Source organism: Poecilia reticulata, linkage group LG14 (genome assembly GCF_000633615.1).
Source record: "Poecilia reticulata strain Guanapo linkage group LG14, Guppy_female_1.0+MT, whole genome shotgun sequence".
Classification (NCBI taxonomy): Eukaryota; Metazoa; Chordata; class Actinopteri; order Cyprinodontiformes; family Poeciliidae; genus Poecilia; species Poecilia reticulata.
The window spans coordinates 17,678,083-17,701,110 of record NC_024344.1 but is presented as its reverse complement, the minus strand read 5'-3'; the positions used below and the strand labels follow the sequence as shown (position 1 = coordinate 17,701,110).

The 23,028-nt window shown below is 39.8% G+C and overlaps 1 protein-coding gene across 1 annotated transcript in view; it reads right to left on the bottom strand.

Annotated features, from left to right (window-relative positions):
* med13a (mediator complex subunit 13a) overlaps positions 1 to 17,825 on the bottom strand; it is a 94,072-nt gene extending 76,247 nt beyond the window's left edge. The window contains exons 1-2 of the mRNA XM_008428196.2: positions 17,760 to 17,825; positions 2,057 to 2,291 (exon numbers count right to left, since the gene is read on the bottom strand). Coding sequence (XP_008426418.1) covers positions 2,057 to 2,291; positions 17,760 to 17,825 — 301 coding nt within the window. The remainder of the gene's footprint in view (positions 1 to 2,056; positions 2,292 to 17,759) is intronic.
* Positions 17,826 to 23,028: the final 5,203 nt, after the last annotated feature.

Below are 23,028 nucleotides of genomic sequence, written 5' to 3'. Positions count from 1 at the left end.
GGCCCACGACTCCAATTCAACATAATGCTTACTGCCTCCCAGAGCATATCTGTATGATGCAGATGGATGCTTTTTATTTTTAACCAGGGCAAAATTATTACAGAAATTAAAATCTTACTTCAGAAATGTTGGCTACTGCACAAAGTATTCAATACTCAGGCTTTTTGTATCCTCTTGTGGAGAGTGAGTATATCCAGCACACTTTGACGCATTCAGATCTGCTTTTAATGAATTTATTAAACTTGGCTGTACTATTTAATACAAAAAGTAGAATAATTCTTGTTTTTACTGCTCAAAATTGACCAAAAAAAAACATAGTGGAGAGCTTAAGAGATTCACAAACTGGGCCCTCTCTTTTAGAGGCAAACCTGCAAAACCTTTTTAAAGTTTTGGATCAACAACAATTTACACATAGCTTGCCAATATAAACATATTTCAAAAACAAATAGGAGTGGTTTACTCATATTAAAAAAAAAGCAATACAACTTAGTTTATTGTCGAGTAGGTATTAAAAAAAAGTCTGCATTTTGTTTCTTTTTCTGTCAATTTTTCCCCGTTGTTTATATTTTGGCCCTCAAGTCATTTTGAAATGTCAATTTTGAACCCATTTGACAAAAAGTTTGGACTCTCCTAATCTAAAGTTAGATTGTCCATCGTCACAAAGGGAAAAAAGATTCAAGAAAGATCCTAAAGATCTGATCTATAGGCAGGAGGAAAGAAAGTACGCCACACCCATGTGGGAACGACTTAATCCAACATATTAAGACATGAGACGCAGACAATGGTAAAAAAAACAACAACAACACACAGGGCTCCTGATGCAAAGAGTTCCAGACATTCCTCAAAGAAAAACGCTGCGTTGTAAGTCAGGCCAGCGGACAATTAGCCATTTCCTATCAACATAACACTCGAAATACGTTTCATCTCCTTTCCAGCGCTTGTGGAAAGCACAGCAGCATCTCCAGCAACCTGCAAATTAAGATGCTCCATAACACGTCCTCCTGCTTGAAATGAAGCCCACTCCATCAGAGGGGCCCGAGCCAACCGCTTCAGGTTATTACCAGCACCCGTTAGGCTTGAATGAGCCGCCCATCGTAGCCTTCAGCTCCCAATCCGAGAGTCCACTTCAGGCACAAAGTCTCATAATGAAAGGGGGGAGGGAAGAGGAGAGGAGGCCGCAGACAGGCTGTGTGTGGCTCAGGAAGCAAACTTTCATCTACATGGCAGAAAATGTGCATGAAGACGGCTTTTCATGCACATTTCATCTTCCACATCTCATGCTGCTCTTAGGAGGGAAAAAAAGAGCAGAAAGAAGAGAACGGATGCGTCGGCCTCGTTTCTGCGTGGCTGCCTGTGCTGAACTGCACTTCTCCCTCAAGTAACGATTGCCCATCTACGCTTCTACGTCTGTTTGCATCGCGCCAAACTAGAATGCAGAGTGCCGATTTGTCCGAAAGATTTGTCGCGAGCATGCGGGCGAAACGCCACGGCACGGCGCCCGGTGTCTGCTAGGAACCCGAAAGGCCCTGCAGATGTTGGCACCGGCAGCCGGGTCGGCTGGATTATCAGTCAGCCGATTGGGTAAAGGCGGTGTTGGATTACACGGATAACAACACTTCCTTACTACTCTCACTTACAGGGCGTCCAACCTGACAATCACCCTCTCGAATCATTTTTTTTTTCTTCTTTTTTTACGGCGCAATCAATAACAAATCTTGACATCATGTTCAAGTGTTTCCTTTATAAAAGCTCTGAGCACCACACTTTCCCTTTTCATCTTTTACAGCCATCATTCTTTTATAGGAGTATAACCTTGGGTGAATCTACGATCGGTTCACAGGTAAGAAAGTGAATTTTCTAGTCATACTTTTTTTCTGTCCTTGTTCTTGCAGCAGCAGAGTAAATTATTTCCTCTTAAAGGCCTTTTTTTTTCCTTTCCATCTTCTTTCCATCTAAACTACCCGGTTTCACAACCTCCATTATTGAGAAACTACAACCACCTTGGGCATCGCTCTGTAAGCCACTAAAGAAGCGAAGGGGAACGGTCCCTTCTTACCTGCGAGCTCGTGGTGGATCAGGTTGGCGAAGTTGGGGTCGTCCCCCCACCAGAAGAGCCACAGCTCCCTCCAGCCCTGCCGCTGGCTGCGCCGCCACACGCTCAGCACGTCGGCCTTAAGGCAGCGGCTGAAGCTGCACAGGATGGGGTCCTCCTCCGTCACCGGGAAGAGGATGGGGGCGGAGGTGGGACCCTGCCACACGAACTTCTTCCATTTGATCCCCGTCAAGTCAGCCTGCAACCGAGGGGAGAGAGGGAGGAAAAGACAGTGAGGGAGTTGGAGGATTCGCTGGTGTACAATTCAGCACCTTTTGGGGGGAGAGGCGGGAAATGAAGTGTACTAAAAACTATGCAGTTTTTACAAAAAACATGGTATTGTTTCTCTTTGATGATTACTGCTGTAAAACAAAAAAAGGGGGGGTACTAAAGAAAAATGGTTCTTAAAGTGCCTTGCAAATTTTGTTATAAAATTTATTGCTATATGTCACGATAAATTTTGTCTGGAAGATACATGGCCTCAGAAATTATTGCGATGAATGATTATGTTGTCATTTTCACAGTGATTTTCAAGTAATATGCTGAAAATGGCATAATAATAATAATAATAATAATAATAATAATAATAATAATAATAATAATAATAATAAGGAAAATTTGTCCTCTCAAAGATCAATAAACGTGAACATTTAATGCTGGAACTGGAAGACTTTTTCTTTTAAATATCCAAAATAAATAAAACACAACAACCAAAAACAGTGGATATGAATTAGAAATAAACACCAAACACAACCAAAGCCATAAATGAAACAGATTAGGACGTTTCTGTGAATAAAATAGGCCAGTTTTAATTATCGGACCGATACCGATATGTTAAAAACCAGTCGATGTCGATTTATCGTGCATCCCTAGTTAAATGACTCTTTACTAATTAGATACATTATTAAGGCAAGTGGATGCTGTCTTTAATTTAGTAGCATCAGAGTAAATGGAATTGAAGGAAAAGCAACGCCGTACTTTTCAGATTTTTAATTATTAAAAATAAAATAAGAACTATATACAAGACTGATTCATCTTAAAATTAACCATGGACTTGTGGTGTATTTTTATTTATTTTTTTTAACTTCTATAACGTGGGGCCAGACTTTAGAAAGGGCTTAGAAGGGCGGTCGCCCAGGGCCTCAATTTTTTGAAATAAGTTTTCATTAGTGAATAGGGACCCCAAAGTCTCCAGCCCCGGACCCCACATCCTTGTAAATGCGGCCCTGGTGTAACGTGACGAAAGTTCAGGGGTTCCAAGGAATTCACGAAGGCAATGCATTTGGAAGACTTTGTTCAGGACTGTTTAGGATTACAAGGAACAGAATGTTCAAAACACATCATGATGAAGTGGTTCTGGTTCGTATAGTTTCACTGCTTTTAATCCGTATTATTGCCGATTGCTGGCAGCGGCGGAGTCTGCTTTTACGCAGAGAACCCAGAGGAGAAATCCTCATAGGCACTAAATCACCAGCAGGGTTATTAAGTGTTAAAGCAGGAACATTACGCCCCGCTGCTGGCTCGGGCTGCTGCTTATCAACCCATGTTTACCTAAACACACGCAACACATGCCGGCTACCTTAGAACACAAACGCAATGCCTTATAGGCACTCACATGCGTTCCCCTGCCGGCGTAAGTGGGCCTCGATTTATCCTTGTAGGCATTTCAACTAATCCGCAACAACACGGCCTGTTCATTACACAGCTGTTTAGTCCTGCTTCGTTCGGGCAGACTGAGAGAGCCTTCCCGCTGTATATTCAACCAATTAATCCATTACAATTCAGGGGGATACCTTAACTCAAGTTCAGACGCATTGAGCGTGGAAAAGTGATTACTCGTGGTTGTGGCGAAGCAGTGGTCTTTTGCCCGAGTAGGGATAAGCTGGGAAATTTGTGGTGGAGGTGTACGCTCTTTGTTGTCAAGCTGGACCTAAGGTGGCCCTCAGAAACAGGTTGGTATTGATAACAACAATCTTCCTGATCCATTTTAAAGCCTAGTATCGTCTCCCTATACCCCATAATTAAGGCGTTTTGAGTCAAGAAACCTTAGAAATAAAATAAAAAATAAAACTTCCTTATCTCTGGTAACAGAAAGCTGAAGGATTTACTCTAATTTAAAAGATGTGAGCTGAAGAAAAAAAAAAAAAAAAGAACATTTTAAATAGAGAAGCACAAAGCAATCAGATGGTTTCGGCTTGATCAGCGTCTCAAGAGGCGAAAACTCAAAGATCGACTCGTTTTTTGATCATTAAACGCACTGTGCCGTGTCACGCAGAGAACACTCTTGGGGTGTGGAAGCTGTTATCGACTGAAGGACCCAAAGTTAGCCGTTTTCGATATCAGTTTGATGTTTAAGAAGAAAGTCGGGAGAGACGGATTTGAAAGGCAAACACATTTCCTCCGACATGTCAGCATATGTCTGTTCAGGCCGACAGAGAGCGAGCAAGATTTCCCGCTACGATACATTTATTGTATAATTTATTCTTTATTGTGATAAAATATAAATTCTATTTAACGATGTTTAAAAAAAACGAGAAAAAAAACTATCCATATTATTGGGATTGTTGGCTTTACTATTTTCTCCACTGTTTTTTCATGGACAGCATCAATAAATACCTATAAACTTGAACATACAATTTAGCAGTTACTGTGTGTAGTTTAGTGATACAAAATCACACTAAAGAAACTAAATTTAATGATTTTTCTAGAGCAGCGTTTGAGGATATATGATTGCAGTGAGAGCCACTTAAACTTACCTAAAGAAATAACCCGCTCTTAATGTCACTTTATTCATTATCACAATAGTACCATGAAATATTGTGATAAAATTAAGTCCATATCGCCAACCCCCTACTTTCTGCAAATAACAGAAAAGCTGAACAGAAGGCAGAAAAGGCTTTATTTTTACTGTTTTGAGTTTTCAAACACACTGTATTTGGAAATGATGGCAGGATTTGGTTGTATCCCTGTTAAAGTAAGAATCTAGATTCCCTAGGAAAGTTGCTCCCCCCGCTGATGTTGCAAATTGACAACTGCTGAAAGAAGGAGGCGATAAAAAATATCCCAATATTTTGTGGAATTTATGGTGAAAATGACAAACGCAACAATAAGAAAAAGTTTCTTTGCCGTCTTTTTTAAGCAACAGTATGATTCACTGCATGACGGCGCAATGAAAGGTCCAGAAAGACAAAGACTGCTCTTAAAATACCAGCTGCACTTACGTAGAGCTACTAACTGTAACTGAATTGAATCATGTTTTTCAATTTGTAGGTATTTGTTGCTGCTCCTGTGGAACCAACAGTGGAGAAAATTGCAAAAATAAAAATTCAATACTATCCAGTTTTATGGAGTTTTCAAACATCGTTAACTGGAATTCGTCATTATGCGAGTAAATCTAAATTCTTTCCATATACAAATATTCACAATAACAATACATGATAAATGCCCAATCCTTGAGCAAAATTAGCAATGATAAACCATTTTTATGCCATTACATAAATTACATAGGTTTTAACACAATTAATCACTTTTTTTTCTTTTTGTCGGTTTTGTTTTGTTTTGTTTTTTTCATGCAAAAGTCCTGAGGCGTAGCCTTTGTATTTGTATGTCTCTGGCTCATCAGTAAATATAATGAACAAGCGACATGGGTGAACAGCGATGGACGCTGAAGTCGCTTCTCTTGGCCCACTGGAGGTTCATTTTTGCTAAAAAACAAAAACAACAACAAAAGAAACGATCTGATTGAACACTGAAAAGACTATTGTATGCTCAAGTTGTGCTAAAAGGAATTGACCAATCAGCGAAGCTATTACAGGCTAAAATACAATGTCAGTGTTAAACACGGTGCAGCAGAACAGACGTCCCCAATGCTAACACCAGTGTCCACTGCCCACATTTCTAAAGAAGGATTCTTTGAAAGTAGTTCCATGACTGATCAGATGTTGGTGAAACACTTGAAAGCTGAATGGTTATACTCTTACTTTGTACTAATCTAATGGTAGAATAACCTAAATATATATTAAAAACAAAAAAAAAATCTTTATTTGTTGAGCTCATCTATTTTTTCAATAATCTGGCAGCAACCTTTTTTGAATTTCAAATTTTGTCAGCATATATATATACATAAAAAAATATATATAATAAAAACACTACTTGCCGTTTTTTAGCATTATTTTGTGGGCCGGAAGTGGAAAAGTTCAATGCTAGTTTTGCTGTTCTCGCGGTGCTAACCACTCACCTAAGATGCTAAAGCCAGTTTAAAACATAAACTACTGCCATCATTTGACCATTATAAAACGTTAGTTAAAATTGTGTATCAACGCTCCTCATCTCCCGTGACTACTGCTGGGATTAAAAAGAAAAAAAGAACGACCTCTCATTACACGGAGGTCAGCAAAAAGGATTTGGAATGCAGTTTCTAAATCTTGTCAAAAGAATTGACAAAAACACTTAATGACAAGTCAGAGGTTTACAAAAATTGGTGACCAGAAAATTCTGACCGACGCATCTCTTTTTCGTTTCTTTCTACCAAACACTAACCGAACATTGATCACAAAAAAGGAAAACCTCTAAACACATCACAACAGCCATGGCGTTCGTCTGTCAACCACCTTCCACGCTGCGCTATCGTACACATCAATCTTCACCAGAAAGACGTCAGAACTTTGATTCAGCTGCTCTACTTTACGCATCAAACAGAACAAAGCAAATGTTTGCTTTGTACCCACCACCAGCAACAGTGAAGAAAAAAAAATATCAAAAATCAAAGTCAGATTGCAATATATTCTTGTTTCACATATGAACACACCATAATTACACTACATGCATCAAAGCGTGATCTCTGATGAGCGACCAGACTTCCTGAGGAATTCTAAAAATGCTGCCTCTGGGGGGGTTCAAACAGCCAAAAGCGCGGCCTTAGTGCGATGGCAGCGGTGCAGCGGGCGGTTGGGCCCCGCTCTTTCCTGCTGGAGTGCGAGAAGCACTACTTTACACCTGCGCCACGCTCGGAAACATCTGTGCTCACAATGGAAAGGGAGGGTGGAAACAACGGTTAACTGTGAAACCAGATCGTAAGCGGTGCAGACAGGCAATTAGAAGGTGAGCACCCCATATCGTCTTAACCACCGCGTCCGGACCTCCTCTGTGTGTGTGTTGTATCTTATGGAAGGCTTTTTGTTCTTCCTCCAGCAAAAAATTGGTTTTTACACTTGCATGTGCTGCTGAGATGGGGCGGGGAGGAGGGGAACGCAGGAATCTAACAGTTGCTGAAGCCCTGAAAAAAAAAAAAAAAACTAACATTCAAATAGGAGTTTCAGTTTGCGCTTTCACTACTGCAGCCAATTTCGCTCTAATAAAAGTTAAAAGTCTTTACACACGAAGTCCCTCCATTTCTGTTTCCATACAATTATGAGTTTCGAGCCTTAAATTGTTCTCATACGACGACGATTAAACAGCCGAAGTTACCGGCGAAGAGAAATTGCCAGAAAGATACCGCTTTCCCATTGCTCTTACAGGTCAGATCTAAATGGCAGTGAACAAAAGTGGATACAGTTAGAGGGTAATTGCTTGACATTAAAGGATAATAAAAAAAAAGGAAAAAAGCTCTTCTCGTATTTATATAGAAGATTAAAGGCCCCACCAGACAAACACCATGTCCTATTGTGAGTTCTTGCGTATAAAAATGTTCAAGTGCATATCCACTGCACTATATTTGAACTATTTGAGTACAGCAATTAAACTGCAGAAAAATGTTAAAAGGGGGTCTTAAAATTATGTCTAAAGGAAAGTTATTGGTTTAGCAAAAAAAAAAAGAAAGAAAGAAAGGGGGGGAGAGTAAAAAAGAGAGCAGATTTCTTGAAATCTGCATGTTTTACTTAAAGAGAAGTACAGCTGAGTGGGGAATTTATTCCATAATTTATTTTGAACTCGATGTCAGATTTTATTTGGTAAATCTTTACACACTATAGATCAGAGGCAGATCAGATGGAAAACATTTAGTGCAACGCAACCTGGCTGCAGGCTACAAAAGCAGCTGGTCACTTTAATACAAATGCTTCCACTTCTTTAAAGTATACCTATAAATGCATGGATTTCTAACTATTAGGGGAATAAGAAGTTAAGGTTTTATCGCAATATTTTTTGGTACTGTTGTGATAATGATGAGTGGCGATCAGGACTTTTTGTTGCTTTATTTTTAGGTCAACTATATGGCTGCCACCTTGTGTCACAGCAGTAATGGCACCACAAACACAAATGCTGCTCTTGAAAAACGTTCCTATTTGTCTTAAGCCTCTTTAGGATACCAGTCCCACATAGAAGTGTGATTTATTTCACTTAACTGTAAATTGTAACTGGATTTAATCCTTTTATAATTCATTGAGCAACAAAAATGTGATAAATTTGTAAAACTAACGATGCCAACAACAGTTTTGGCAGTAATGAATCAAAATTCATACCATGACATGTAAAATATTGAGACACGACAAGCGATGCAATAAACGGTTTAAAGAGGAGCAGCAAAAGATAACGACTGATTTGTGTTTTCCTGGAAAGTCGTCCGACTGTCAAACAGCAACAGTCTTCAGTCAGAGGCTCTTTGAGATTCGTTGTGAGACTGACTGCTAGTGGAAATCGTTCCTGCCCACAGCGAGTCTTTGAAGATACTTCACTTTTAAACCTTAACTTCTAAAAGGTATAATGTATAACACTTAATATGGAGCGCTAAGAAATTCCCAAAGCACAATAAAACTCAGTGTTTTAACAATAACAAAACTTTGATAAGCACATTTGTTATTTTTAGAAACAGAAATGCAGCAATTATTCCTTCTGTTGTTAAAATAACACAACGCATAAATTACTAGTTTTGATAATGCTATGTATAATAGTTATTTATCATATGAATTTTGATATACTAAAATAAAGGGGGAAACATGTTTAAATTTGGAATATTTCCACAGAATATTCCACAATTTTTTGTTGTTGTTCTCTTTACAGGCGGCCAAATTTGTCTCGGGAAAAGTGAACAGTCTCCTTTCAGCCAGCTGAACAGCAGTCTGCAGCAACAGGGGTGGATAGAAGCAGCCCTCTATCTCTCGTTGCTCAAAGCAGCAGAAGAAAACTCTCTGCACACCATTAAAAGTGACTTCAACACTTCGAAACAACATTGTTGCACTTGTTTTCTTCTTCCCCAAACCTCAGCCTACCTCCTCCTGGCCAGTAATCAGCCCATCCCTCCGCATTATGCGGTCGGAGTTTCTCTCCTCTCAGTTTATCGACATGAAAACAACTGATATCCGCTTACAGGACTTACAGTGACAGAGAGGGAGGGAGAGATCTGTTTTTGTTGTATTCAAGTTCAACTTCAAATGCATTTTATGCAAAAGCTGCACCTAGATCATTACAAACATCTGAACATTTACGGTTTAGATAAAGACGTTAAAAAAAAAACAAAAAACGGCTACACTGTACTGATCTCTGTCAACACTGACATTTGAACTCAGTGTTGAAGTTCCTCCTGTTTGCAGCCACCTGTTGCTGTCTGGCTGTCTGCTGCCGTTGCTCACCGCCTCCGCTGGATTTTTTGCTTTGTTGACCTTCCTTTTTGTCTAAAAGCATGCAACTGTGCATATTTTTTTCCCCCTTCATCTAAAAATCTACATGTTAAAGCTATCCTTGTGTTTCTGAAGTACATTGTCTTTCATGGCACATCTAATTTAACATCCTTTAAGTTAGTGGCCAGGCACTTCAACATAAATTAAAGCAATGACGAAAATGTTAAGCAGTTTAATGTTGCGCCGCTCCTGTCAGACATCAACAAGCTGCCTGTAATTATCCCTAGTTTTTACAGTGCAACTAAACGCATGAGTCAAGCAGAGAGAGAGAGAGAAAAAAAACAACTGATCAAACACAGTGGTAACCCGGAGTTTGACCCAGTTCATTGCAGGGATTTAGCCACTGTCGTAGCTAAAATACTGATTAGTGCTGCAGCTACAGCTGCTGCTGCTCGGCTGTTGACTTACAGGAGCAGCAGGCCGCCCTCCTCGTCTTACATTACAGCTCTGACCATGACCTTTTTATTTTATTTTTTTATCATTATTATTTTATTTTTGTTGTGCGTGACCGTTTCTGGTGTTATCAGGACTGGCGCATCTTTCCTGTGGCTGTTCTTGAAGGAAGCCACCTGAACACGCGACAAGTTGTTCCTACTTTGTAACCAAAAAAAAAAAAAACTTTTCCAGCTCCACACTTTGGAGATAAAACTAATACAGAGGACAATTTCAACTCACCATTGTACGATATTGTTTATTACTGTTATTAATAATGTCACGTGATTCTACGCTCTACAGGAGAAGTGAAGTACAATATAGCAAAATTGTATGTTTTTAAATGTCTCTCACACATTCACACCCTATCCACCTGACTGGTTCAAGAAAGTTACAAAACAAATCTCAAAAAAAATGTTCTTACCAAGTGTTCCAGCATTTAGCAAAATAATAATTTAGGTAATTCTAACTGACCTAAAACATGAGAAGCTTGGTCTGATTTAACATCAAACAAATATGAAAAAAAATTATTTACCTTTAAATATCTGGTTTAAGTTTTAAATATCGCTTTGCAAATTTAGGTTTTTAATTAGAGGTGCACTGGTTGCAGTTATCTGTCCAATTGCTGATTACCAATCTTTTAAAAGCCTGACCTGCCGATTCAGATTTTTTTATTTATTTTTTTTATCTGAAATGTTGCTAAACATAGCAAGAAAGTCTCTGATTTGGCAGCAGTGGGGTGACTACTGTTAAGTGCAAATGTGCAGACATGATCTGGCGAGCCGGGCTACAGGTCAAACCTCTTTCATGGCAAAGAAAAAGATGACGGTGGTTGATATTCAGAACTTTGCCACGGTAGACAAGATCAGCTTCGCACGTCAGTACCGCCGATCACCGATATCCAAAATTAAGGAAATTGGGGTCACTGTATCAATACACCCCTATTTTTAAATTAAGTCAGATTGCACTTTATTACAAAACTGTACAATCTCAATATCAAATACTTTTAAAGGCTTTATACAGAAGGCAAGCACCAACCTTGAAACCACCTGCTCGAAATTCAAGCATTTTCAAGGATTACAAACCCTGTAAGGACCACAAGCAGTTTGTCAGAAACGAAATGAATGGATGGACACACAAGAAAACTTCTCCAGTTTTGCACAAGCGCCATAAAGTTGACCAAGCTCAGCACGTGGGGCTTTTCCTCCTCACAGAATCTATTAAATCTGTGAGGATGTTGTGATGAAGTAGATGTTCAGGATCTTAACAGAAATGTCCAAACAATTCTGGCTACACAGCTAAACAAAAAGTTATCAAATATTTTCTACGTTTGTTTCTAGTGAAAAATCTTAGTATACTTGAAGTGAAACCAAACCAGCTTACTGGTACAAGCAACTTTTCGGCAAGATATGGGAGCTTGTTTAAAGTCAAAAGTTCCCCAATATATATTTTTTAATCAATGTTAAGGAGTTTTCTTGCCAAAAAAGTTGCTTGTAAGCAAGTTTGCACTTTATTCTAGACCAAAAAAATAAATACTTGGAAAGCTTTCGTGTTTTTACAGTGGCTCTGTTAGGTTTGACGCTCATCCGACTGGACGAACAAGGAGTCTGTTGAAGTAGAAGTGTCTGTACCTGCTGCACAAATTAGCAAATCTCCTCCAAAGTCATTTTTAATTAAGTTTGTTCTCTTCCAAGACTAAGCTATTTAAGCATGGAGCCAGGTAAAATGTTACCACATGTTACTGTGGAAAGACTGGAAAGTTTGTCTTCGCAGTCTCTCACCATGAAGCGTACATGGCGATAATCCCGTCAGGGGTTTGTGTGGCATCGAGCGCTTCATAAAAACGTCAGCTCAACGAGAGCGCTAAAAAAGCCTGCCGATACCCACGGGAATGACGATCCACGGCTAGAAATGTAGAACGAAGAAATCGGCTGTTAATCGGAACCGACCTGACCGGTCGAAAAGTTTCACTGTCCAGTGAAGCTACGGTAAGGAAAAACGAGGTTGTGCAACGATAAAACTGAACGTTATTGCCGAGTGAAGAAGAGTAGAAGTGAGCTACGTCCTGCGTTGCTGAGGTTTTGGATATCAGGGGAAGAACTTTAAATACATCAAAAAGCAGCAAGACAGAGTCAGTCCATTCAAATTCAATTTGAAAACACTTCATTTATCCTTAAGGGAAATTAAATGTCGTTGCTCATATCATCCAAGTAGGATTTTTGCTAGTAGTCAGGCCTGCAACGAATCTGAAGAGCCTCAGACTGAAGACTGTTGCTGTCATGACAGCATTATGACAGTTCAATTTCCAGACAGCGGAGACGATATTCCACGGCAGCATGTGTAGTGGATGACGCCATCGGTTGTTAGAAAGCACTGCTAATCCGCCTCATTTGCTTTTGTCACTCCTCTTTAACTCTGTCAGGGCGTGTTGTTAGAAAGCAGAACAGAGACACGACGGAGTCTGGGATTTGATCCTTGTACATTGTGACAGATGGAAGAGATTATTTGAACTTACTCCATCCCCTTTTCAGCTCCTCTTGGATTTGGGGGTCACAGTTCAGGTATTATTTGAATTTCTGAGATGCTAATTAGCTGATCCCAGTTGAAAAAAAAGGACCAAAAGTCCTTCCAGTTGCACAGGATCCAAACACCAGTCTGTCTCAACATGCAATGCCTCAACCAAAAAAAAAAAAAAGTTATAAACAAAAAGAACCAGCATGCTGCTACCAAGAGTGACATAATTCTAATAACATCATCTGCAATTCATGACAGCAGAGATGCTCAGATCCAGGATATTTCCTGATCCGAAAGGGATATATGTGCCGATACCAATATTGCTGTTACCCCTGCAATTTGTCCACATATGTTAAATCCTATTTGTATCCACAAGGTCAGTAAATACGTGATAAACCTCAACAAACTGTCTTTCTATGAGGATAAACTCGGATTTAAAATGTTGAATCTGAAAAGTTCCGAGTAAAAAACGTAAATAACGTTTGGATCGGTGACCCGTTTATCATGGATTATGCTGGGATTTGAACTGTTGGCCAGATGGATACCGGTTCTGGATCAGATCAGACGAGACGGGATTGGGACCCAAATTCTCTAGAATGTATGCAAACATTATTACTATTTATTATGGTTTGTTAGCAGAGCAAGCAAAAGCTAATTTAAAAATACAAACTTCGATCACTGTTTTAAAAAGCGGCAAAAAATACTGCCTCAATAAAATACGTTTTATTGAGGCCAGATAAATATTCTCAGTATCCTAATTTATCATTCTTTTTTTTGTGTAGCACCCTTTTCATTCAGTTTCTTTTACGGTAGTACGGTACTCTACGCTCCTAGAGACATGTGACGTCTCTTTTCCAAACATAAATATGACTACTCAGTTAGGGAGGCTAGAAGACCTGCTTCATAATGCTGTATTTTATATTTTTAAAGAGAAACTAGAATTAATTAAAATTGATAGAATTAGTAGGTCAAAATAAGGATGAACATTTATCGTGTCGTTTATCATTTATCGTAATAAATTTCTTATAAGAATTGTGATTTATTGTCACGATACAGTCCAGTTAATGAATGCAATTATTGAGAACTCTTATTTACATGACTGCTGTCCAAAAAAGGCGCATTACAATTTCTTTCAAAAGCAGCATTTTGTGGAGTTGATATCCGTGTCGTGAAGTCACATTCTTACAGAAAGTTACCTTAAAAAGAAGTGATGAATTGTTCTTTTCTCTTTTATTGTCATCACACAGTACCACGAAATATCATGATGAAAACTTTAAAGTCCATCTCGCCCACCGATAGGTCAAAGGTTTACAAACTGTAGTCTGCTTGGTGCATCTCTATTTAAGTCAACCTATTGCTTTTAGATGTTACAACTGAGTTTCCTCCAATTTTATGCACAAAAAACCCCCACAAATTCTAGATCAAAGTGTCCTTAAATCCCCCTGAAATCGAAACGAGAAAAACAGCATGCCACAACTCTGCACCCAAAGATAGCTTTGCTGTCTGCAGTTGCGCTGTTTGTACTTTCTAAATAAATTAGTTACAGACTGTGTGTAAAAAAATAAAAAAAAGAAAAATATATAGAGTGCCAAAGATTCCTGAGTATTTCCTTCCAACAGCTCTGCTTCCCAGGCTGTGCGCATGAGTGTACCTCAGACATTTCCAGCCCTGTGAATCAACACGGCGCTCCTTCCTGCTCGCTTCTTACTAAATACTCAGATATGCGGAGCAACTGCTCGGGAGAAGCGTCCCGGGCAGCGTGGCCAGCGCCAGTCGTGGGGAGTTTTAGATTTCATAACGCCAGAGCCCAGGAATCACGCCGGCGCATTAGAAGGGGATCGTGAGGCCGAAGCTGCTGTATAGAGAGAGGGGAGAAGTTTTCCTGAGGTGACGCACACTTTATAACTCGGTGGGGTCGCGACCTCTAGAACTCTGCCAGCTAGCTTACCTTCCCCTCTGGCAACTTTGGGTTCTGGGTCTGAATAGGGAACACTGTGTTCGAGCAGCTGCCTTTTTAAGATGCAAGACAACAGGTGAGGCTGCTCAAATCATGTCACAGATGCTCCTTCTCCTACCAAGTTTCTTTTTCCTGCCAATTTACCTTTCCACCCCGAGTGAGCCTGTTCTGAAGCGAACCTGAAACTAGCAGGTGCTCTGGCATTTTTCTTTCCGAAAGTGATGCAAATTCACTCCCGTAGTCGACGACAATTTCAATCAATTAAATGTAGAAGAAAGCCGCCAAAGGTCTCACAGGTACACCAGAGGACAGAGTTCTCATGGTCTTACTTGCAATATTAAGAATATTATTGCACCAACAGCATCATGCCATCCACCGAAGAACAGAGGGGAGGGGGGGGAGTAAACTACCACAATGTGTTCATATTCTTTTTTGCCATAAAACCACAAAGTGGACTCTGTTGAGCAAGTGAGTCATAACAGCAGTGGTGTTATGCTTAGTCTCAGCATGCAGGGAAAGAGAAAGAGAGAGGAAAAAAAAAAAAAAAAAACGTTAGCCAGCCGGGCACGGCACCGCCGCCGACCAGCCTCTGTCTTGTCCATCGCATCGTAGCCAACGCTGCCTTCAAGCGAGGTCGTAAACATTATAATTACGAGTTCTGCGCGACGCGGTCCGGAGACAGCGGGAGCGGCGCTGAGGGAAGAGAGAGTGGGAATTTTCTGCAGGGAAATGTTACCTTTAGGAGGGCGGAAGGCTTCGGAAGCGGCTAAACGCAGGGTGGCGTTCGGCCGTGTTGTTATTAGAATGAGTTTAATGTCAGCATTAGTAATGAGGCATTTCCCTGCTCATGTTTAACCCCCCCGCTCCCCTTTTTGGTTTCGCTGGCAGAGCTCTGCATATGTAATCTGTGCAGTTTGGACATCACAAGAGAGGGACTGCAACAGAAAAAAAATATTACTTTTTTTCCCTCCGGCAGCATTTAATCACTTTATTTTCCAATGAAATTGTATATGAAATGTTAAAGTTGTGGACATTAAACTGACCGGCTAACGTAAATGTACGAGTTTCTCATAATATTGAGAAGGTGTCGCAGCATTTACAATAAAAATAGGAAACAGAAAAGCAAAAATTATTCATACTGCTGCTAAAATGGCATCTGTTGTTACATCTATAATAATATATATTACTCTTCATTTGTTCTGTTTTGATTTTAACAAAAACAAAAATGAAACAAGCGCCTGTTAGAAGTGTAGAAAATCGTTGAATTTTGCAGGGCTCCTTTAGTTTTGAGCCCAGGTGTCTGACTTGAAACATTTCCTAGTCAGATCTGCCGCAAGCCAGCTGACCGGCAGGGCGCAGCAGGTGTTCACTGCTCTGTTTTACACAAGCTCCTGACGCTTTCAGCTGGCATTTCAGCTGGAACTTCAAACTAAAAAGAGTAGCGATCAGGGTTTGCATGGTTGAATCAGATTTTCTCGCAGGCCTGCTTTTCTTAAAAAAAATTTTAAGAAAAAGAAAAAGAAAAATATATAGCGTGCCAAAGACAAAGATTCCTGAGTATTTAATCTGCAGCTGGTTTGTTGTTTTTGATTCAACAGAACATGAATTACAAGATTATCCCGATTCTTGGAAGACAACATACCGTATCATCTGATTTTCAATTAACTGAAAAAAATGCATGCATAGACTAAAGAAATTATGGGAGAACTTACATTTTTATCCATAAAATAATGCAGATTCTCATCTGTTGGAGACTGACTGTTGCACCTGCACTTTAAAATAAAACAACAGTGGAAACAGCCAGCCATCCCCCCGACCCCCTAACTTTAACCCTTTTTAAAACTTCGGCACCATAACCAGCGTACAGTTCAACCTGTTGACAAGCCAATTAACTGCAACAACAAACACGCTCCCCCTCCCCACTGTTTTCCTGAGCATCTGGCCAGAGGACGGACTGTAAACAGGCCCACTAGGTTTGCTACTGTGGCCAAGAATATGGAGCAGGCAGGCTGTGGCTCCTAATGCACTGTTTGTCTCAAATGGGACTTAAATAATATCGGAGATCTCCGACCGCAGCTATTTAGGGTGATGTTAAGCAGCCACAACTGGCAACACGATCACATAAAGAAACATCCAGATGAAAGGCGGGTTAAGATTCATTTCAACAGAGAGCCATGCTGCTACCTTTTTTCCTTTTCTTTTCTTTTTTCTTTTCTTTTTTTTTGGGGGGGGGGGGGTTGTTTGTACTGCCAGGGGTTCTGAATGCCAACCATTATATAATCAGCCTGTGCCCTAGTTGGTGCTGATACCAGAATATGAAGTCCAAGCAGATTAAGACACTGCCCCCCCCCCAAAAACAAACAAACAAACAAACAAAAAGCAACAATAACTACGTCTACTATGTTTAATGTTTCTTTTTTTGTTTACAATAGCATAAAGCGTGAAAAACTTTCGAGGAAAGAAACAAAAAAAAAAAAAAACAAGAGGCGGCTTTTAAAGAGGGGCGGGCTTGTCTGGACAAGCCGTGCAGTGACACCCGCTAGTTCATTCGGGAGGTGTCAGCATTAAACATAAACAGTAGCCCTATCTAGCAGCGACTGTTCAAAGGTCTGGCAGTTTCCAACTCAAAGCTGCTCAGCGAAGTGCATCAAGTGTTTGGATTGCGGCTCCCCGCTTGATAAAACGTAGTGGAAATGCGACGAAAACCAGATAGTAGCAGGTTAATAATAAACAAGGCGCCGAGGCGAACGGGAGAAAGTGCAACGACATCATTACTGAGAGGTTTGTAGTAGTACCAAATTGGGGGGGGCAGAAAAAGCACAGTTTTCCATCCCTTGTGGCAAACTAAATGTTAAATGAGATATAGTAACACAAGCTTTAGCTTTCAAGGAAAGTGAGAGTTTTGTTTACGGGCAGTCACCCTTGAACAGAAAGTTAACGCCAACTGACAGGTCATTGAAGCCAGCTGATAAAGTGTTAAAAATCATTTTCATTTAAAGTAAAATAACCCTGTCGTCTACTAATGTCAGCTTTGACAGGGCCTTAAGCCTGGCTAAGCTACTATCAACTGATGCCTCTGTGGCTAACGTTAGCATAGCCCCCGTTCAGCTAGTTAAAAATGGCTCCTTTCCTTTAGTTTTAAATCTCTTACCAGACAGAATAGATTGGAATGGCAATCCTCCAAGCTGGCCCCGTTCGGTACGAAACAAGAACTCATCCTTCTTCACTGTGAGATCCAACTCTCCATCGTTTTCACGTCCAGGGGAAATCAAAAAACAATTAGCCTCTGTGTGTTTTCTGTGCAAGCCTAATCAGCGAGAAATATTTTTCTGTAACATTTGGCTGGAGGAGTTAATTCAGCAAACAACCTTCCGACTGCAGTTTCCTCCGCCAGAGATAAAAAAAAAAAGAAAAAAAAAAGAAGCGGATAAAAGAGACAATGCCGTCCCTACGCCGACATCCCAAAAGTACGCCGTAAAACCATGTTCAAAAGAGCGTAAAAAATGTTCATAAAACAAAAAGAAAAGGAGAGCAAAGAAGCAACTCTCCCCCTCCCCCTTAGCCCTAAAACGGTCTCCGCTTTAAAAAAAAATAATAATAAAAACGCCTCGTCTCACTCCTCCATCGCTAAATTTATCCGAAAAATGAAATACATCCTGGCGAAACGTCTCGAAATCTGGCACCGGCCTACGTTTCAGCAGAGATTTTGATCATTATTAGAGCCTCGGTTCCTGTTGGTTTCCATTTGAATTCATGGATTCCTTTCTTTAATGGCGGCCACAGGGACAACTCTGCCTTCCACAGCCTATTGGCTCATTCGTGGTCAGAGCTTCGTCAAGCTAGCAGCGCGTCCACGGAGACACCTCGCACACAGAACGACGTTTCCGCCAAAATAAAAGCTAGTTTTACAGCTTCATTAGAAACATTTAGTGGACAATTTTGACATAAAGATTTTAATAAATAAAAGAGAAGTAAAGAAATTTCTCCCGCTCTGCTACTGTCTTATATTTAAGGTGTATTTTGTTACTTTAGCTTACCAGAACACGTCCTCCACATTTTTCCCATAAAGCACTGCATCTTGTCAACATATTTTCTTCACATTTGTCCTTTTCTTCTATTATTATTATTATTATTATTATTATTATTATTATTATTATTATTAGTAGTAGTAGTAGTAGTAGTAGTAGTATCAGATAAACAGAAGAAAATACAGTGTCATGCAGTGGAGAAAATCAGGTGTACCAGCAGAAAAAGGTAAATGAAAGCATGCAGTCACTTAACTAAACATTATGGCAGACTTCACATTATAAATATACATTTCTTAAAAATGAACTGTCTCAGATTAGCTGCAACTCAGTAGCATAATATAAATAAAAATGAATTAATGAAAATAATAATTATTAGTATTATTACTATTATTGTTGTTATTGTTTCTGTTATTGTAATCGTAACCCTTTCTTTTTAGTCATAACAGTATTGTTGGTGTTATTACCATTTGTAGTTTAAGTTAACATTACGTAGTTAACTTGGTGAAATTTATGAGTAGTAGGTATTGGTAATAATAATAATAATAATAATAATAATAATAATAATAATAATAATAATAATAATTATTATTATTATTATTATTATTATTATTATTATTAATGATCATATTAGGCATTATAGAAATCAGTTTTGTTCATTTCGTGTACAAAAAGAATGAAGGCTTGAGTTAAGTTATATTACCTGTGAACTACAGTTTGTCTTATTTTGACAGCCCAGAGCCAGACTCTCTCGGGTTAGTATCGCTGCCTTTACTTTGTCGCGGTCATGAGGGCTGTAATAACACAAGACTGATAGGTATTGCCGCTGGGCCAGCGCAAGTGGCGCTACTGAGCAACAGATTTTTTTTTTCTTTTTTTCCCCCCCAGCTATGATCAAATCCTATACAGTAAACTTGCTCACTTACACAGTGCACCACCTAGCGCATGCCATGTTTCACTTACATTTAAAATGTTCACAGATTATGCATTGATGCGCCCTTTGTTATCCTTTATTGTAATAAAATAGATCCATTCATCCGTGAGGTGTCTGAATACGGTGAAGAACTGAGTAAATGTTAAATTTCCTAAAACTACAACAGGGAAACAAGCCAGTATTAGAGAAAATGAGTTGGGGGTAGAGGTATGCTCAACACATGATCAACTTAGGAAATGGCCATATTAGCAACACTACAAGATAGATGAGTGGTGCAGTGTGTTTTAAAGCATGAATAATGCAATATACCAATATCCATCTAAATATGGACTAATATTATACTTTACGCTGACTTTGATGCGGTGTCATTACTTTAAAGCCTCATGTATCATATTTAAAGAGGAGTACAGTACTGAATTACATCAAAGTGCGTTTTGTTCATAATTGATTTCAATTTGATTATGTTCCAAAAAGAAAAGGTGCATCGTCACCAGTCATTTCATCAGGTCCACATTGATTGTTTTGCCATTAAAATGTTTCTCGCTCCCTGAGAGCAACTGCAGCACAACCAGCATGTTGATTATTTATGAAATTTCAGGTCTGCTGGTTGCTGTTTCTGAGTACAGGTACCTCTTTTTGTTCAGGCTGAAAATCTGATTTTTTTTTTTTTTATTATTTTTATTTTTTAACAATGGCGCCAGCATGAGCCAACGCTGGCCTTACAATTTCGGATTGTGCCGTTTAAACAGTGGCTACCTCTGCAGATCACAAAACATCGCCTTCAGGATATTAAGCGTCTGCGGGTTCAACATGCCGCTTCTATTATTTATTTGTCTGGGTTTACTCGATGTGTGACAGCTGAGAGGGGAAAGGCAGCTGCAAACGTGAAGTGAAGAGTGCAGCCGTGTCTGAATGCTTTGCTGCGATAAGAAAAACAATATTTTCATATAATTTTATGCTTTTGACTTTTCTGTTTTTGTTTTGGTGTCACAACAAAACAGACAATGATAAGAGATCCGGAGACTTGCAGCGACTTGAGCTCGAGTTTCACAAGTAGTCGAGTTAAATTCAATCAGTCTTGATGCCAGTACTCATTTGGATTCTGGTCTTGACTTTGACTAGGCCATTTTAAACATGTGAGTATGGCTTGATCTAAACCAACCAAACTTTATGTCACCTGGACCAAAATTGTCGAGTCAAAAGTACTTGTGGGCCTAGAAAATAAAGCAAATATTGCAGTTATTTTATTTATTAATTTGTTTGTATGTAATGAATGTTGTTTGTCATAGATACAAAACTTGGAAGGATTTTGCATATTTCCTGTAGTAACAAAAAAAGCATGTAATTTTCCATTTCTATGTACTCTTTAGAATATATTTAGTCTCAGTTATTAGAACAGGATTCGGGTCTCTTTCTTTCGTAATGTTTAGCTAAATTAAATAAATTAAATAAAAGCTGATTTGGATGCAGCAAAGTTGGCTTTTTGGTAAAAGTCTCTGGTTAGACGTTTCTACTTATAATGTACTCAACCTTTTCCATTATGAGAAAATGATCATTTTATCTTGATTAAAAGTAAAAAAAGTCTCCATCTGCATCAACCGTCTGTGTTGGATGAACTTGTGTCGTTCTTGGACGTCATTCTAGGAGACATTTATTTTTTTATAAAGACCTGCACAAAGTCTACCTCGTCCAGCTCAGCTGTGAATCTCCGCAGCTCCTCCAAAGTCACCATGGGCCTCTGTTGACATGTCTTGGTAGGGGTGCCATTGTACTCTTCTGTTTCCAATTTCAGATGAGGCTCTGTGGGAAGTTCAAAGCTTAGAATATAATTTATAATCTAATCCAGTTTGAACTTCTCCAAACCTTTCCCCCTGATCTGTCTGCTGCGTTCCTTCGTCTTCATGAGATAAAGGTAAAAAAATAAAAAATAAAAATTCAACCCATATGCTCTGATTTTCTAAATAGAAAACATTGAATGGTGTGGTCATTACATCAAAATAAGTGAAAAATAAAAAATTCCAAAGATTTGTAAGGCATTGCACCAAGCCAAATCCTGACTGCGTCCGACTGTATGAGTTGCAACATGTCTTTGTGAACTGTCAGCTCATTACACAACGTTTCTGTTCCACTTTTGCAGAACAGAGTCAACAGATACAAATGTTTGGACCCCAGCACACTCGGATCAGCCTGGAGCAGACAAGAATTCCAGTTCACACACACACACACACACACACACACACACACACACACACACACACACACACACACACACACACACACACACGCACACACTCTGGCCAACACAGTTCAAGTCTTGGTCAAACATTTTGTTGAGGAGTGAGCTCTGCTAATCACGGGGCTCTGACAGTTGATCTCTACAGTTCAGCCGCCACGGGTTTCCTTCGTTTATTTATTTATTTTACCAATGGTGCACTCTTATTCAGTTTGAGGCCTTCATAGTGTGAGTACAGCAGGTTTATTAAAATAGAATAATTTATAAATAGCTTCAGCAAGGGCTTGCTCCTAATTATAATATGACACAAGCTGTCTTAATTTCTTTATAGAAGTACATGACAGCCCGCTGGCTGGGTCTCATGAAGGAGTAATTACGGTCCTATAAATTCAACTTCTGCTAAGCGCTTTCCCCCAAACCAAAATCACAAGCGCCCGACACGTCACTGTTGTACCCTTACGATATGTGCAGTTTTGCATAGTAACGCGTGAACACGTCCTCGTGTGCTGCACGAGTAAAACGAGTGCAGACGTCTTTCAACAGATCCTTTCTTTCCTCCAGGGCCAAGAGGAGTGAACAGGTGAAATTTGCGAGACTTTCTGTGAGAACTTGGGGAAACCGGGTTGTAAAGGAGGTGATGATAGCATGTCTCAAGGCCGAGAAACACATGGCTCCTCCAGAGACCTGGAGGTGTAATCGCCTGAGGGGAAAACAGGCAAGGAAGACTGTTTTGGTGCAGGATCCACCAAGAAAGATGCTTCACCATCGTCTGCACAGATTTATTTATCCTCAAATGCTTATTTCCTTGGAGATCCGGTATCTTCTGTTTAAGCCAGGCGCAGTGGGATTTTAATCTTGCATGTCAAACACAGAAAACAGGTCTGATCTGAAACAATACAATCTGGCACTGATGCGATAATTGGCCCCTACCAATGAAACGCATGACAAAGAGATTGCGCTGTGCCGTCTCAAAAGGCTCAGCTCCGAGTATGTCATCTGATCCTGAAGGACTGAGCAGCGTTTTAAACCTTAAATCTCCTCAAGGGGCGATAATCTCACACTCACTGTTTTCCCTTCTCCTTGATATGAAGAGACAATCGAACATGATACCATCTCCAAGAGACAGAACAAAAACCCACATCTGGAGGCTGTGGCAGATGTCACCGTGCATTGAGCGACGTGGACGCCGGACGGCTGTCATAGCGGTCGATGGGTTTCCCACGTTTGT